This window comes from Littorina saxatilis, linkage group LG6 (assembly GCF_037325665.1).
Source record: "Littorina saxatilis isolate snail1 linkage group LG6, US_GU_Lsax_2.0, whole genome shotgun sequence".
In the NCBI taxonomy this organism is placed as follows: Eukaryota; Metazoa; Mollusca; class Gastropoda; order Littorinimorpha; family Littorinidae; genus Littorina; species Littorina saxatilis.
In genome coordinates this window covers 11221139-11236450 of record NC_090250.1, presented here as the reverse complement: position 1 = coordinate 11236450, position 15312 = coordinate 11221139, and the positions used below count along the sequence as shown (strand labels likewise).

At 46.0% G+C, this 15312-nt stretch overlaps 4 protein-coding genes across 4 annotated transcripts; 2 read left to right on the top strand and 2 right to left on the bottom strand.

Moving 5' to 3' along the window:
• Positions 1 to 79: 79 nt before the first annotated feature.
• LOC138968126 (histone H3) lies at positions 80 to 585 on the bottom strand. The gene has a single exon (XM_070340691.1). It carries the CDS (start codon positions 583 to 585, stop codon positions 175 to 177), a length of 411 nt encoding a protein of 136 aa, XP_070196792.1. The 3' UTR covers positions 80 to 174.
• A 10155-nt stretch (positions 586 to 10740) lies between these two features.
• LOC138968125 (histone H2B, gonadal) lies at positions 10741 to 11215 on the bottom strand. Its single transcript, XM_070340690.1, has one exon. The coding sequence runs from the start codon at positions 11173 to 11175 to the stop codon at positions 10807 to 10809; it is 369 nt and encodes a 122-aa protein (XP_070196791.1). The 5' UTR covers positions 11176 to 11215; the 3' UTR covers positions 10741 to 10806.
• On the top strand, positions 11216 to 12117 carry LOC138968124 (histone H2A-like). Its single transcript, XM_070340689.1, has one exon. It carries the CDS (start codon positions 11338 to 11340, stop codon positions 11818 to 11820), a length of 483 nt encoding a protein of 160 aa, XP_070196790.1. The 5' UTR covers positions 11216 to 11337; the 3' UTR covers positions 11821 to 12117.
• A 2178-nt stretch (positions 12118 to 14295) lies between these two features.
• On the top strand, positions 14296 to 14950 carry LOC138968123 (histone H4). The gene has a single exon (XM_070340688.1). It carries the CDS (start codon positions 14339 to 14341, stop codon positions 14648 to 14650), a length of 312 nt encoding a protein of 103 aa, XP_070196789.1. The 5' UTR covers positions 14296 to 14338; the 3' UTR covers positions 14651 to 14950.
• The last annotated feature ends 362 nt before the right edge of the window (positions 14951 to 15312 follow it).

Sequence of the window (15312 nt, the reverse complement as noted above, 5' to 3'; positions counted from 1 at the left end):
TGGAGTGTGACTATAGTGCGAGTACTTAGGGAGGGTGTTGAAAGGAAATGTTTATGGTTGCTACGAGTGTAACAATTAGGATGGCAACGAGAGCAGACCAACTCTTTTGGGAAAAATGAAGGTGGCTCTGAAAAGAGCCGGGTTTGGAGGAGTCGGAACCGTTGGAGGGGCAACTTAAGCACGCTCTCCGCGGATACGGCGGGCCAGCTGGATGTCCTTGGGCATGATGGTGACACGCTTGGCATGGATGGCGCACAGGTTGGTGTCCTCAAAGAGACCGACCAGGTAAGCCTCGCTGGCCTCCTGCAGAGCCATGACGGCAGAGCTCTGGAAGCGCAGGTCTGTCTTGAAGTCCTGGGCGATTTCGCGCACCAGACGCTGGAAGGGCAGCTTGCGGATCAGGAGCTCGGTGCTCTTCTGGTAACGACGGATCTCACGAAGAGCCACAGTTCCAGGCCTGTAACGATGAGGTTTCTTGACTCCTCCAGTGGCAGGGGCGCTTTTGCGAGCGGCCTTGGTTGCCAGCTGTTTGCGAGGAGCTTTTCCTCCGGTGGATTTACGGGCGGTTTGCTTGGTACGTGCCATTTCGAAGTTAGAGTCGACTGAGCAGCCAGGAGAGAGAGAGAGAGACTATGGGGCTTAACGTCCTCTCAGGTAGCTGGGACCTATTTTGGGACATGATTTGGTTATACGCTGTATTGTGGAGGGGGGGGGGGGGGTGGGGGGAGGGGGGAGTGGGCCGGAGAATGATGGGTTGGAGTTGTTTGGATGTTAAAAGTTGTTTGATAAAAGGGTTTGTTATAAAATGTTATTTCTTTTTGTGCGATATGAGCACGTACCCTTCGCCACGCGAGACACTTTGTGGGGGAGGGGGGATTAAAAGAGTTTTTTGATTCTTTATTATTTCCAAAGTTGTGTTTAAAAAATTGATAAAATTTCAGAGCCACTCTGATAAAAAGTTTTAAGAGTCCAGTTACTTCAAATTGAAGTTAATATGTCTCAGCAATTTACATATATACAGAGGTTGCCTTGCCTTTAAACATATAACATATATATACAACATAGATCTTTCATTCTGTCATTCGTACCCTAAACACATAATAGAATAAAAAAGGAATGGTAAGAGTGGACCTGAGTCCTCTTAAGGTAAAATAGGTTTGTTTATCTACAAATAATCTAGTAAATTAGTTTTAGTTTATTCATTAGGTGTCTTAATTTGGGTGAGTCTTGGTGTGCGGTGCTCGGTGACCCACCCTCAGGAAGAGGCGGGGAGGGGAGGGGGGATGAGGTTGGAGGGAGGGGGGGTAACGGGCCCGTCGCTCCCGTTGGGCGGACACCGGCGGGACGCGCACACCAGATAGGAGAGAGGTTGGAGTATGGTGGTGAGGAGCGTCTCTTTTTATATGGGTGTTTGGTGTGCGGTGCACAGCTACACCCGTGCCAGGTGGAGCAGGGATGCCCTTCGCTCCCGGCGGGGGGGTGCTGGCGAGCTCGCACACCAACTGAGTAGTTGGAATATGGTAGAGAGTATAATGGATAGACGCCAGGACACGAGCCCCCTTCCTTCTGGGGTGGGGGTGGAGTGGGGGAGGTGTGGGACAGGGACGCGTACCTACTGTACGCACAGGGAGGTGGGGGGGATGGACCGGTTTAGAGCCTTTTTGTACCCGGTACTGTGTTTTAAGCCCGTCCGTTCTGTTAGGCTGGGGTGAAGGTCGGGGGCTGTGGGCCCGTCGCACTGGGCTGTGGCTTCGTCGCACTATGCAGGAGAGATGTTGGGGCATGGCAGTTGAGCTATTTTTGGACATCGCCAGTGCTCCGGCCCCCAGTGGGGAACCGGCCAATGGGAGCGCTCCCTTGTGGGGCGCAGGCATTTGGAGGGTATCAATATACTGGCTACGTCGTTTAGATATGTAGAACTAGTTTGTTTTTAGAACCACTTCCCGAGTGGTGATGTGTATATTGTTTTGCAGACCAGTTTAACATGGCTCCACCCTAGGTCTTTATGATGATGGAGACATTGTGTAGGTGTGAGATTGAGTGTTTTTATGTGTTCATGTAGCCTGTGAAAGTATGTTGTATGTGGACATGCCGTGAAAATGTGGTGAAAATTTACAAGCTCTCCGCATGCGCAGAGGGGTTTAATAAATGTGTATAAACAGCTGTTTGTTCTGATTTTCCTGAACATGGTTAGTAGAGAGAGGGGGAGTACAGGGAACCTGTCCCTCTCTTCCCCTTGATTTTGTTCCTTGTTTAGTAAGTTAATAATTTTAGAGCTGGCCTCTGACAGGGAGACTTTTAAGTTTATGACAAACTGTTTATGTAAGAGTGCGGCTTCCTTCGCCGCACAGTCCGCTAGGTCGTTTCCTCGTATGCCTGTGTGTGAGGGAACATACTGGAGTTGTAGTTCGGTCCCAGTGATGATAATTTGATGGGCCAGGAATTTAATCTCTGTCTGAATTTCTGATCTGTTTTTTGTTTCTGACTGGAGTGCTTGGAGGGAGGATTTAGAGTCTGTGCAGACTACTACTGCGAACGGTTTGTTAGTAAGGTCATTTACGTAGGAAAGCGCCATATAAATGGCGAATAATTCTGCTGTGAAAATGGAAACACCATCGTTTAATTTAAACCTTTTAGTAATTTGGAGGTCGGGAATTACAAACGCACAGCCCACTGAGCCGTCGCTTAATTTTGACCCGTCCGTATATACTTTTAAAAAGTGTACATACTTGGTGTTTATCAGCTCTTTAGCTACCGATCCCGCAAGCAGGGGGTTATCCGATTTTTTTAAGTCTATGGGTAGACTGTCCGCAATAGATGGTATTTCGAGTAGCCAGGGGGGGTGCATAGGAGCGTTGTGTCTTACTATATCTTCAGTCTCTAGGTTGACTTTTTTTAGGATTGGTTTGGCATACTCCCATATTGGGTAGATTTTATCATACTGTCTTTGGGATTTCTCTCTTAGCCAGGTATACTTTATGTTATTAAACTGGGTGAAGTCGTCTGTCAGTACTTCATTTGTGGGGTTAGAGTCAGTTGCCGTGGCTCTTAATACATATTGTGTTGCCCGCAACTTTCTTTCTTCAGCTAGGCTTAGCCAGCCCACCTCATCATATGTTGCTTTGTTGTTTGCCGATCTGGGTATATTGAGTGCAATTTTTAAGGCTTTTAACTCTACTGTTTCCAGCCGTTTAAGGTCTGATTTAGGGGCAGCGAAAAAGGCTTCTTGGCCATATGTGAGGCGTGACCGGACAAGTGCTTTAACTATGTCTGTTAAAAACTTCTGTCCCCTGGCCCATGGTTCTGCTCGCAGAAATTTTATCACGCTAATTACTTTGTTTACTTTTTCTACAAGGTGGTTTATGTGGGGGCCCCAGAGCAGGTTTCTATGAATGATGACCCCTAAGAATTTCACGGTTTTGCTTGGTTTTAGTTTAATGTCACCCACTGTAAGGCGACAGTTATCTAATAACACTTTATGCCTGGATACAACCATGAATACTGTTTTCTCTGCAGAGAGGTCGAAGCCATTTAGGTGCATGTAATCTATCAGGTTATTTACCTTGGTTTGAAAAGGGTTCATTTTGGGTTCTGTTTTGTTATAAATTCTAGGTTTTTGTGTGTCAATGATGACCATATCGTCTGCATACAGTAGGACGGTTGCACCTTTCACGTCTACTAGGTCTATGTCATGGAGCATGACACTGAAGAGAATCGGAGCAATTATACTGCCCTGGGGTACCCCCATTTCTAAGGGGTGTGGGTAAGAGAGAGCGTCGCCCACTTTAACCTGCATGGATCTACCTGTTATGAAATCTTTAATAAAGTTGTACGTGTGGCCTGTGATTCCCAGCCGCTGGATTTTAACGAGTAGGCGGGCGTGCCAGACGGTATCGTAGGCCTTCTTTACGTCGAAAAAGGTAGTTAGTAGAGTTTTGTTTTTACTTGTTAATGTTTTTTTCATTTTTTCCACCAGCCGTACCACGTGGTCTGTGCAGGATCGTCCTTTACGAAAGCCTGCCTGGCAGGGCGGAATAATGTTATTTTTGTCAAGGAAGTACTCCATCCTGTTTTTGATAATACGTTCATAGATTTTCCCTAAGTGGGGGGTGAGTGAGATCGGTCTATAACTGCTGGGAAGGTTTTTGGGTTTCCCTACTTTGGGGATCGCCACGACTTGTGCTTGTTTCCAGGCTATAGGAATTTTATCATTTTTCCAACATGTATTAAAAAAGTCAGTTAGAATACTTACAAAATGGTTTGGGAGTTGTTTTATCATACTATATGAGATTCTGCATGATCCGGGGGCCTTCTTCGCCTGCTTTATTTGTTTAATGGCCTTCCCGCATTCCGAGACAGACATGGCACAGTTTATGGGATTGCTATTATCTGGCTCTGGGTGTTTAAAATCTTTTTCCATTTCAGTACGGAAATGCAGTTTGTCTGGTTCCATGTACTTTAATTTACTAACCCGGGAGAAGGTCTCAGCCAGCACGTCCGCCTTATCCCTGTCTCCTACCGTTAATCTGCCGTTATCGTTAAGGGGTTTATCTGGAAGTTTAAATCTACCTTTGTGCTGTTTTATCTTTTTCCATACCTTACTGGAGTCTTTATATGATGTTATGTTTTCTGACACGAAGTTTGACCAGTCCTTCAGCTTGGCTTGGGCAGTTACCTTACTGCAATTTCTCTGATGATGTTTCATCAGGTCATAATTTATGTTATTTTGATTCTTTAGAAATCTTTGGGTGATAAGGCGTTTGTTATCTATGGCTTCCTGACATTCCTCATTCCACCAGGAGGCAGGCTGGGTTTTACCTGTGAACTTTTTAAATGTTTTTTTAGGTATGCTACGGTCAGCTGCGTCTATAATGCAGTTTCGCAAGTTGTTATAATATATTTCGATATCGTTATCTTGAACGTCCTCTGCTGAGGGTTTTTGTAGTAGCTGTTGAAAAAGCGACCAGTCCGCTAAGTTGTAATTATACTCTGCTTTCCTATTTTTATTTTCATGTCCGGGGTCAATGTTATACAGGGTAATCAAAATAGCTAGGTGGTCGGATTGCAGGGTGTCTGGAAAGACTGTCCAGTCAGAATTTAGGTAGATGTCCGTGCTGACCAGGGACAGGTCTATGGCAGAGGGTTTATGATTGTGAACGTCCGGTATCCGAGTAACGGAACCGTCGTTTAGTAATTGTAGAAGAGAGTTATTTATGTTGTCAGCGAGGTGGCTGGTTTTGTTTTTAACATAAGGGTCCCACATGTTGTGATGGTCATTAAAATCTCCCACTATCATCCAGTGGCCTGCATTTTCGTTTAGCTCAGTCAGCCATGCTGAATCCTCTATTTTGCTGCATCCCTTAGGATAATAAACATTTACTAAGTTGATTTTTTTGCCGTATTTTGATGGTATCTGGACGGCACAGGAGTGTCCGAGTGGGTTAGGTGTTACCGGCGATTTTATGGCTTCGTACGATAGCCCGCACTTAATATATGTTACCACTTTTAGCCATTTGCCTTTGTCTTTAAGGTCAATAACAGGTGGGTAATAGAAGCCCTCCAGGTTTGGTAATTTGTTAAAATAGCATAGGGGAGACTGTATACAGAGGACGTCGCATTTATTTTGGCTTAAAAATTGGGTCAGATACAAGATATTTTTATTTAGGCTGCGACAGTTCCACTGTAGTACTGTTAGGTTTTTACCGCACGGTAAAATATTTTCTTTCCCTGTTTTTCCTGCCATTATGGACACTAGAATCGTAAATATTAATTGCGCTTTATAGAGCATGTTAACTGTTCGATGTTGCTTATTATGCATTATTTCTAATGTCTTGAATTTCTCGTGCGCTGAGCTCCCTGCTTCCAGCCAGGGCACCCAGTGCCAGTAGTTTTTTGTCTGGTGAGGTATGTACTGCCGGTTTTTGAGTTAGAGAGAAATAAACGTCTTCAATGGATTTGATCAAGAAGCCTGGGTTTTGTTGCTGTCTGGCCGCTATCATAAAACTGAGGCACATTTGCACGAATTCTGTGGCCTCGCCGTCTGGAGTGTTAGTCGTGAGTTCTTGTTGTTTTTGATTTTCTTGCTTTTGTAGTATTGCTGTGGCTAGTTCCTTTTCGGTTTTTAGTTTTTCTGCCCTGAGGATGTCTGTGATGCTGGTCTCTACTTTTTCCATTACTCGGGTGTAAATGTGGTCTATTGCTTTTTCTATAGTGTCTGAGGATGAGGGGATTTTGTTTGTCTGTGTTTGTTCTGCGTGTGTGCGTTGTGTTCGTGGCTCGTGGCTGATTGATTTGTCTATGGCTGTCTGTCTAGGTTTGGGTGGCACGTGGCTGTTAGACTTATTTGAGGTTGTCTGTTTGGATATGCGTGGTGGGAGAGGTTGTCGAGTTTCCCCCAGCTGTGTGCGCCTGAGCGCCTTTGCATATCCCTCCGCAGGGGTGGAGGTGACTTGGTTATGTGTGTGTGTTTGTGTTTTCCAGAAGCTATCTATTTGTGCGGGAGAGTCCCGTGTTTGTTTTTCTTCTTTTTCCTGTTTCTCATTGAGGATTTCTTTTCTCGCGCGCTGCATTGCCTCGGAGTAGGGTATGTAAGACTGAGAGCGGATCGTGTTTGCTCTCAGTCTTACCCTGTACTCCGGGCATCCCATATACGCGGCGGAGTGTCCACCGTGACAGTTAACACAGTATCTTTTTTGTTCGCAGCCCCCTGCCACGTCGTGGTCCCTGCCACCGCATCTAGCACATGTCTTTGTTTTTGCCCGGCACTGTGGACCGCTATGCCCAAATCGGCTGCACCGCCCGCAGCGTCTGACTGGGCAGGCGAACGCCTCGAGGGGAAGCTCCTCCCCCTCGAGGGTTACACTGTCTGGCAGAACAGCCGTTCTGAATGTGATTTTGATAGCCTCGGAGATGTCTCCTTTTTTGTTTTTTAATCTGACTATTTTTTTGATGGCTGCCAGGCCTTTCTGGGCAGTCTTGCCTGATTCCGACTTGATGTTTACTCGGATGTCCATCCGTAGGATTTCATTTTCAGAGTGTTCCCTAGGGATTCCTTTGACAACGCCCTCGGTCGTGGCTTCCGGAGCGAAGCATTTAATTGTTACGCCACCTAGATCAGTGATCTTGGTAAGTTTGTTTTGCTGATTTTTGCTGTTGCAGCCCACAAGCCATCTCTCGCCCGCCAGGGGACGGAGAGAGAGCACCGGGCCCACCGCTGCCTGGATTGTTTTGAATCTGTGGAGGCCCAGCGCCCTGAACGTGGCGGGTCCCTCTTTTGTATCCTCCAAGATCACAGGGTGTTCAAGGAAGACTGGTGTGACTAAATTTTCCCTGAACAGATTTCTTCTTACTGGTTTTGGTTTTGGTTTTGTGTGTTCCTGGTTGTTGTTTTTTTCCAGGTGCGTAGGTTTTGGGTTTTGTTCCTGATCTAGGTTTTTGGACTTTTCTGGGTCCAAGGTCATGTTTTGTCTTTTATTTGGGTCCTGGTCATGGTCCTGGTCATGGTCATTGTCTGTTTTTTCAGCTCCTGAGCTGGTGTCAGGGATTTGTTTTCTCTTTCTTTTTCGTCCGCGCGAGTCCGTGAAAGGCTCATCATCTTCTCCTGGGGGGTGGAGGGGATCAACGTCCCACTCGTTTATGATCGAGGCGTCGGACATATCTCCGTCGCCATCGGTCTCTATATTTGTGTCGCTGAACTCAGCCATGGTGGACGGGGGAAGGAGGCTCCACTCCCCCTCTCTCAAACGTGATGAGTTCAGCGGGAGCTCAGCTAAAAAACTGTGGCTAAAAGTACTATTCCACCGCGCACTCATTCATTCAGACGAGACGAGACAAGACAAGAACAAAGACGAAAACAAACATCAGAGACAAATCACATAGACTGGACAACTAGACAAGGCAACGCTATACAGACATACTTTATGCGTTAAAAGCTTAAACACAGTTAGGGACTAGAATTTCCGTTTTATTTTTTTAACAGTAGAGGGAGAATAATGGGTGGCGATGACAATGGCGGGGATGTTAATGAGAAATGAGAGATGACACCTACCAGAGAGGGGGACACCTAAGTTCTATCTACAATTTTGAAATGGTGGTACGGATTTAAACAAAAGAGACCCTAAGCTAAATCAATCGACTACAGAACCTAGAATGGCGGCACCAAGCAAAAAACCCTACCTTGCAGCAAAGGCTGCTCACTGTTTGAAAAAAGTGGAGAAAAGAAAAGGGGGTGTGGCAGTGTAGATAGTAGTTGCGCTGTAGTGGTGAGTGAAGTGATGGCGACTCGTAGATGGTGCAGTGCCCCAACGAACCGACCCTTTCCAAACCGTTCAAAACTTTTCGGGGAGTGTCTCCGTGACGTGAGCGTTATTTTCCTGACTGAGTGTCAAGAAGTCAATTGCGTATGAGCAGCCAGGAGAGAGAGAGAGAATTTGGGGTTTAACGTCCTCCCAGGTAACTAAGGACCTATATTGGGACATGATTTGGTTATACGCTGTATTGTGGGGGGGGGGGGGTGGGGGGAGGGGGGAGTGGGCCGGAGCATGATGGGTTGGAGTTGTTTGGATGTTAAAAGTTGTTTGATAAAAGGGTTTGTTATAAAATGTTGTTTCTTTTTGTGCGATATGAGCACGTACCCTTCGCCACGCGAGACACTTTGTGGGGGAGGGGGGATTAAAAGAGTTTTTTGATTCTTTATTATTTCCAAAGTTGTGTTTAAAAAATTGATAAAATTTCAGAGCCACTCTGATAAAAAGTTTTAAAAGTCCAGTTACTTCAAATTGAAGTTAATATGTCTCAGCAATTTACATATATACAGAGGTTGCCTTGCCTTTAAACATATAACATATATATACAACATAGATCTTTCATTCTGTCATTCGTACCCTAAACACATAATAGAATAAAAAAGGAATGGTAAGAGTGGACCTGAGTCCTCTTAAAGTAAAATAGGTTTGTTTATCTACAAATAATCTAGTAAATTAGTTTTAGTTTATTCATTAGGTGTCTTAATTTGGGTGAGTCTTGGTGTGCGGTGCTCGGTGACCCACCCTCAGGAAGAGGCGGGGCGGGGAGGGGGGATGAGGTTGGAGGGAGGGGGGGTAACGGGCCCGTCGCTCCCGTTGGGCGGACACCGGCGGGACGCGCACACCAGATAGGCGAGAGGTTGGAGTATGGTGGTGAGGAGCGTCTCTTTTTATATGGGTGTTTGGTGTGCGGTGCACAGCTACACCCGTGCCAGGTGGAGCAGGGATGCCCTTCGCTCCCGGCGGGGGGGTGCTGGCGAGCTCGCACACCAACTGAGTAGTTGGAATATGGTAGAGAGTATAATGGGTAGACGCCAGGACACGAGCCCCCTTCCTTCTGGGGTGGGGGTGGAGTGGGGGAGGTGTGGGACAGGGACGCGTACCTACTGTACGCACAGGGAGGTGGGGGGGATGGACCGGTTTAGAGCCTTTTTGTACCCGGTACTGTGTTTTAAGCCCGTCCGTTCTGTTAGGCTGAAGCAGCCAGGAACATTCGCAGCCCTGGCGCGCCGCTCTGATTTTAGCCAATGAAAGCCGTGGAGACATCAGCCGAAGATTCAAGCAACATTACCGTACAGGGCCACTTTTTGGGGGGTCTCTGTGCTGTGCTGTCGTGCGTGTGTGTGTGTGTGTGTGTGTGTGTGTGTGTGTGTGTGTGTGTGTGTGTGTGTGTGCCGTCAAAAGTACCAGGTACAAAGTATGATAAAGAAAGAAAGGAACGTACAAACTGACAAGCAAGCACACAAAAATGAAACCTTAACACACGCGTGCACAGCTCACAGCTAAATAAATGCTGAGGTGAACGCTCTTGTAAAAAAGTGTGTATGTACAAAGACGAGTTCTTTACATGTTATACGAGCAGGGCGCGCAAGGTGACAAAAACGAAAGAAGCAGTTGTGAAAAAGTGAAGTGAACACTTTTACGAGCGGCACACGTTTTGACAGTAGGAATTTGAGAGACAGCGAAGGAGAGAACATATGCTACACATAAGAGGCTGGCGACTTTGTGCAAAGTAATGGGTGTGCCGCTAATTAGTGTTAGAAAACTGCAACAGAGTAACAGGTATTTTGTCCGTTGTGTCTGAGTGGCGAGGTAGGCGTTTGATTTCTCTGTTTATTCACGTGTTATTTTAACCACAAAGAACTACAACAAAGAACAACAAAGAAAGAACACCATAAAAGTACCAGATATATTTTGAGGGTTGGTAAAAGTTGGTTGAGTTTTGTGAGATGCGTGAGATATATAGTAAATGATTTGTAGGATGACGATGACGATGACGATGACGATGACGATGACGATGACGATGACGATGACGATGTAGGTAGCAAGCCAGTTTTGCGGTGATAGCGGTTTGATGCAGTGACAGTGCTGTAGTAGACAGATTGTAGTGACGCCGGCCGGCGGATATTGATGACACTAATTTGACGGTTGACAAGTGATTTTTTTGTTTGTTTATGTAGTTTTGGTTATTTGTTGGATGTTTACTATATGCTTATACGCTTTTACATTATAATGGGTAAATATTATAATGGAGTTTTGTCCCCGAGATAGATGTTGGATCCGTTGGATCCGTTGGTTCCTTGACTACTAAATTAAATATAGGGAAGGAGAGAGAGACATTGTTGTGTACATGTATTGTGTATTGTGTATTGTGTATTGAGTGTGTATTGAGTTGGTTCGTTGGCAACGAGAAATTCATCTCTCTCTGGAAAAAGTGGGTGGTCCTGAGAAGGACCTGTGTGTTTTACGTTTGCCGGTTTGGCCAAACAGCAGTTTTAAGAGTCTACTTGCTGCTGGTGTACTTGGTGACGGCCTTGGTGCCCTCACTGACGGCGTGCTTGGCCAGCTCACCGGGGAGGAGGAGGCGGACCGCGGTCTGGATCTCCCGACTGGTGATGGTGGAGCGCTTGTTGTAGTGGGCCAGTCTGGAAGCTTCAGCGGCGATTCTCTCAAAGATATCGTTGACGAAGCTGTTCATGATAGACATGGCCTTGCTGCTGATGCCAGTGTCGGGGTGCACCTGCTTGAGCACCTTGTAGATGTAGATGGCGTAGCTTTCCTTCCTCTTCCTCTTGCGCTTCTTGTCGCCGGAGCGAACAGCCTTGGCCTTGCCGGCCTTCTTGGCGCCTTTGGAGCTAACTTTGGGTGGCATGGTTGATTCGTCTGCGGGTTGTGAGTCGCAAAAGGTAGCGCCGCCAAGCCGACCGCGCTCTTTTATACAGTGCGCAAACACTCGCGCCGGCAGTGCCGCCAAAGGGGCGCTCGCCATTGGTGGATTTTGCCGTTGACTCGACGTGCAGTTGGAGGGCTAGTGATGGGTATAAAAGGGGTCGGTCGCGTCGGCGTTGGCATTATTGGATTCGTTCGCTTTGCGTACGAATTTTTCAAACATCATCCAACTTGCATCATGTCTGGTCGCGGCAAAGGAGGAAAGGTTAAGGGAAAGAGCAAGTCTCGCTCGTCCCGTGCTGGACTTCAGTTCCCCGTGGGTCGTATCCACCGTCTGTTGCACAAGGGCAACTACGCCGAGCGTGTGGGTGCCGGTGCCCCCGTGTACCTGGCTGCCGTGCTCGAGTACTTGGCCGCTGAGGTCCTGGAGTTGGCAGGCAACGCTGCCCGCGACAACAAGAAGACGAGAATCATCCCCCGTCACCTGCAGCTGGCCATCCGCAACGACGAGGAGTTGAACAAACTTCTGTCGGGTGTGACCATCGCCCAGGGTGGTGTGCTGCCCAACATCCAGGCTGTGCTTCTGCCCAAGAAGTCCCAGACCAAGGCTCCCGGTGGCAAGGCATAACAACTTTGCCTCTTTCACCTTCTTCTACAACAGGTCCTTCTCAGGACCACCTATTTTTTCCCAAGAGAGATAGACGTCTCGTTGCTTGCTTTGCCAGTGAAAAAGTGGTGTTGTGTTGTTTTGGTTTTGTTTTTTGTCGTCAATGTCCCAGCCGTTTTGGGGGTTGTTATTACTTATAGCCACTACACAATTCAGACGTAAACAACATCATTACACATACACAAATTCAATAATAATCAGCATCACAACAAGTCGTCATGAAAGTGCGAATAGACCAAGGGTTAAAATTAATAAACCCTCATTACATTTAGTCAAGTTTTGACTAAATGTTTTAACATAGAGGGGGAATCGAGACGAGGGTCGTATGTATGTATGTATGTATGTATGTATGTATGTATGTATGTATGTATGTATGTATGTATGTATGTATGTATGTATGTATGTATGTATGTATGTATGTATGTGTCTGTGTGTCTGTGTGTGTGTGTGTGTGTGTGTGTGTGTGTCTGTCTGTGTCTGTCAGTCTGTCTGTGTCTGTGTGTCTGTGTGTCTGTGTCTGTCTGTGTCTGTCTGTCTGTCTGTCTGTCTGTCTGTCTGTCTGTCTGTCTGTGCGTGTGTGTGTGTGTAGAGCGATTCAGACCAAACAGACCGATCTTTATGACATTTTACATGAGAGTTCCTGGGAATGATATCCCCGGATGTATTTGTTTTAGCAATTTTTTTATAAAACGATCCAAATTTACGTTCATCTTATTCTTCATCATTTTGTGATTCCAAAAACATATAAATATGTTATATTTGGATTAAAAACAAGCTCTGAAAATTAAAAATATAAAAATTATGATGAAAATTAAATTTTCGAAATCAATTTAAAAACACTTTCATCTTATTTCTTGTCCGTTCCTGATTCCAAAAACATATAGATATGATATGTTTGGATTAAAAACACGCTCAAAAAGTTAAAACGAAGAGAGGTACAGAAAAGCGTGCTATCCTTCTCAGCGCAACTACTAACTACCCCGCTCTTCTTGTCAATTTCACTGCCTTTGCCACGAGCGGTGGACTTACGATGCTACGAATATACGGTCTTGCTGAAAAAGTATTTTTGCCTTACGCGACTTGTTTTATTATTATCAGGCAGAGGCTGCTTTGTGCCATCCAGCAAATCACATAGATAAAGTCATATCAGGAACATACATACATACATACATACATACATACATACATACATACATACATACATACATACATACATACATACATACATACATACATACATACATACATACATACATACATACATACATACATACATACATACATACATACATACATACATACATACATACATACATACATACATACATACATACATACATACATACATACACAATGTTGTACAGATGAAAATAGTCAAGGCATGCACAAATCACAGCCACAAAAACGCTTTTGTCCAACAACCACATGCACCACGGGTGCCTGCCTGAACCCTGCCTACGGTAGGTGATCGCATCAAAACAAACGTGGATGACAAGTGAATGTGAAGCCTAATTGATAAGGTGAATCCGACGGGCGCTGTGGCGGGGTGGTAAGACGTCGGCCTCTAGTAATCGGAAGGTCGAGGGATCGAATCCAGGCCCGGCCTGTTAAGTGTGGAGATTTTTCCGATCTCCCAGGTCAACTTATGTGCAGACCTGCTAGTGGCGTATCCCCCTTCGTGTGTACACGCAAGCACAAGACCAAGTGCGCACGGAAAAGATCCTGTAATCCATGTCAGAGTTCGGTGGGTTATAGAAACACGAAAATACCCAGCATGCTTCCTCCGAAAGCGGCGTATGGCTGCCTTAATGGCGGGGAAAAAACGGTCATACACGTAAAATTCCACTCGTGCAAAAACACGAGTGTGCGTGGGAGTTTCAGCCCACGAAGGCAGAAGAAGAAGAACAAGAACAAGAACAAAAAGAACAAGAACAAGAACAAGAAGACGAAGAAGGTAAGGTGAATCGAGTTGCTACGCCAACAAGCAACGTTTCAAGTGAGCAGGCTTCAAGTTGCATCACATTCACATGGAGAATGTACAACTTGAATCGATGTGCCGCAGGCTATAATGATAATGATAATGATGTCCTTCTTTGCAGCAATGTATCTAAATGATCATATAGCTGCAATTCCTGCCACACAGACTTTTCACATTGCAGGTTGGGGCTGGGTATGAGCAATTTGAGATATGATGTGTTTTACTTGAGCTGAAGACATTTGCTGACAGTGACAGTGGACAGTGACCAGTGACAGTGACCAGTGACAGTGACCAGTGACACAGACACAGACACAGACACAGACACAGACAGTGGGTGTGAAAATAGAGCGAGGCGACTCTTCGCTCTCTCAGCCAATCAAAGTTCACGCTTGTGGAGCGGTGTTTTGCTTTCTCACGGGCCCGCGTCTGCTGTATATAAGGCGGCTGCGCCGGCGAGCTGAGAAGCATTCTCGAATCGCACGACTCGTAGAAACATTCATCATGACTGGCCGTGGTAAAGGAGGAAAGGGTCTCGGAAAGGGGGGCGCCAAGCGTCACAGGAAAGTTTTGCGTGATAACATCCAGGGTATCACCAAGCCCGCTATCCGTCGTCTGGCTCGCCGTGGCGGTGTCAAGCGTATCTCTGGTCTCATCTACGAGGAGACTCGCGGAGTTCTCAAGGTATTCCTGGAGAACGTGATCCGTGATGCCGTCACGTACACTGAGCACGCCAAGAGGAAGACTGTGACCGCCATGGATGTGGTCTACGCCCTCAAACGCCAGGGTCGTACTCTGTACGGCTTCGGTGGTTAGACGCATCAAGTCGCGGATCTCGCATCCACAATAACCCTTCTCCGGTCCTTCTTAGGACCACCTTCATTTTCCCAAGAGGGGCTGAATGTGTCTCGTTGCCACTGCTAACTCCTTCGTGTTTACATATTAAAACACTATTGTTTGTTATTGTTTTGTCATTGATAGTGTCGTCGTAAATCTATACAAGTGTTGGCTACGTAAACAAAAGAGAAGGAGGGAGGGCAGGGGGTTGGATGTATGATTGCAACTGAGCGAAAGGGAACTGTCAAGAAAATGATGAGAGGCAAATAAAATGATCACTTATTGATATCAAATTGGAGCGCTTCAAGCCACAGACGGGGTCAATTTGATGCCAACCAGTGTCGATAGGCGCACAAGCAGAATGGATTATGACGTGCTCATTCATTTGTGCTCATCACACAGAGCTTCACTCATAGAGAAAGGGATCCCTCCCATTGGTGTTGTGTTGCATTAGAGATAGAAAGTAACGATTTGCGGGATAGAAATAATGCATTCTTGACCATGATTTTGTAGTGAGAGTGCTCATTTTGGACAAGAAAGCCGTCCATAGGGCAGAGAGAGAAGGCAAATTGTTGAAATGCATTAGCTGTTGATGTTTGGTCAAATACAGATGACAAATAGGGGTTTGAAATGATCATATG

What these genes read in the sequence shown, in the direction of transcription:
- LOC138968126 (XM_070340691.1), bottom strand. Translation starts at nt 585, where the DNA reads ATGGCACGTACCAAGCAAACCGCCCGTAAATCCACCGGAGGAAAAGCT.
- LOC138968125 (XM_070340690.1), bottom strand. Translation starts at nt 11,175, where the DNA reads ATGCCACCCAAAGTTAGCTCCAAAGGCGCCAAGAAGGCCGGCAAGGCC.
- LOC138968124 (XM_070340689.1), top strand. Translation starts at nt 11,338, where the DNA reads ATGGGTATAAAAGGGGTCGGTCGCGTCGGCGTTGGCATTATTGGATTC.
- LOC138968123 (XM_070340688.1), top strand. Translation starts at nt 14,339, where the DNA reads ATGACTGGCCGTGGTAAAGGAGGAAAGGGTCTCGGAAAGGGGGGCGCC.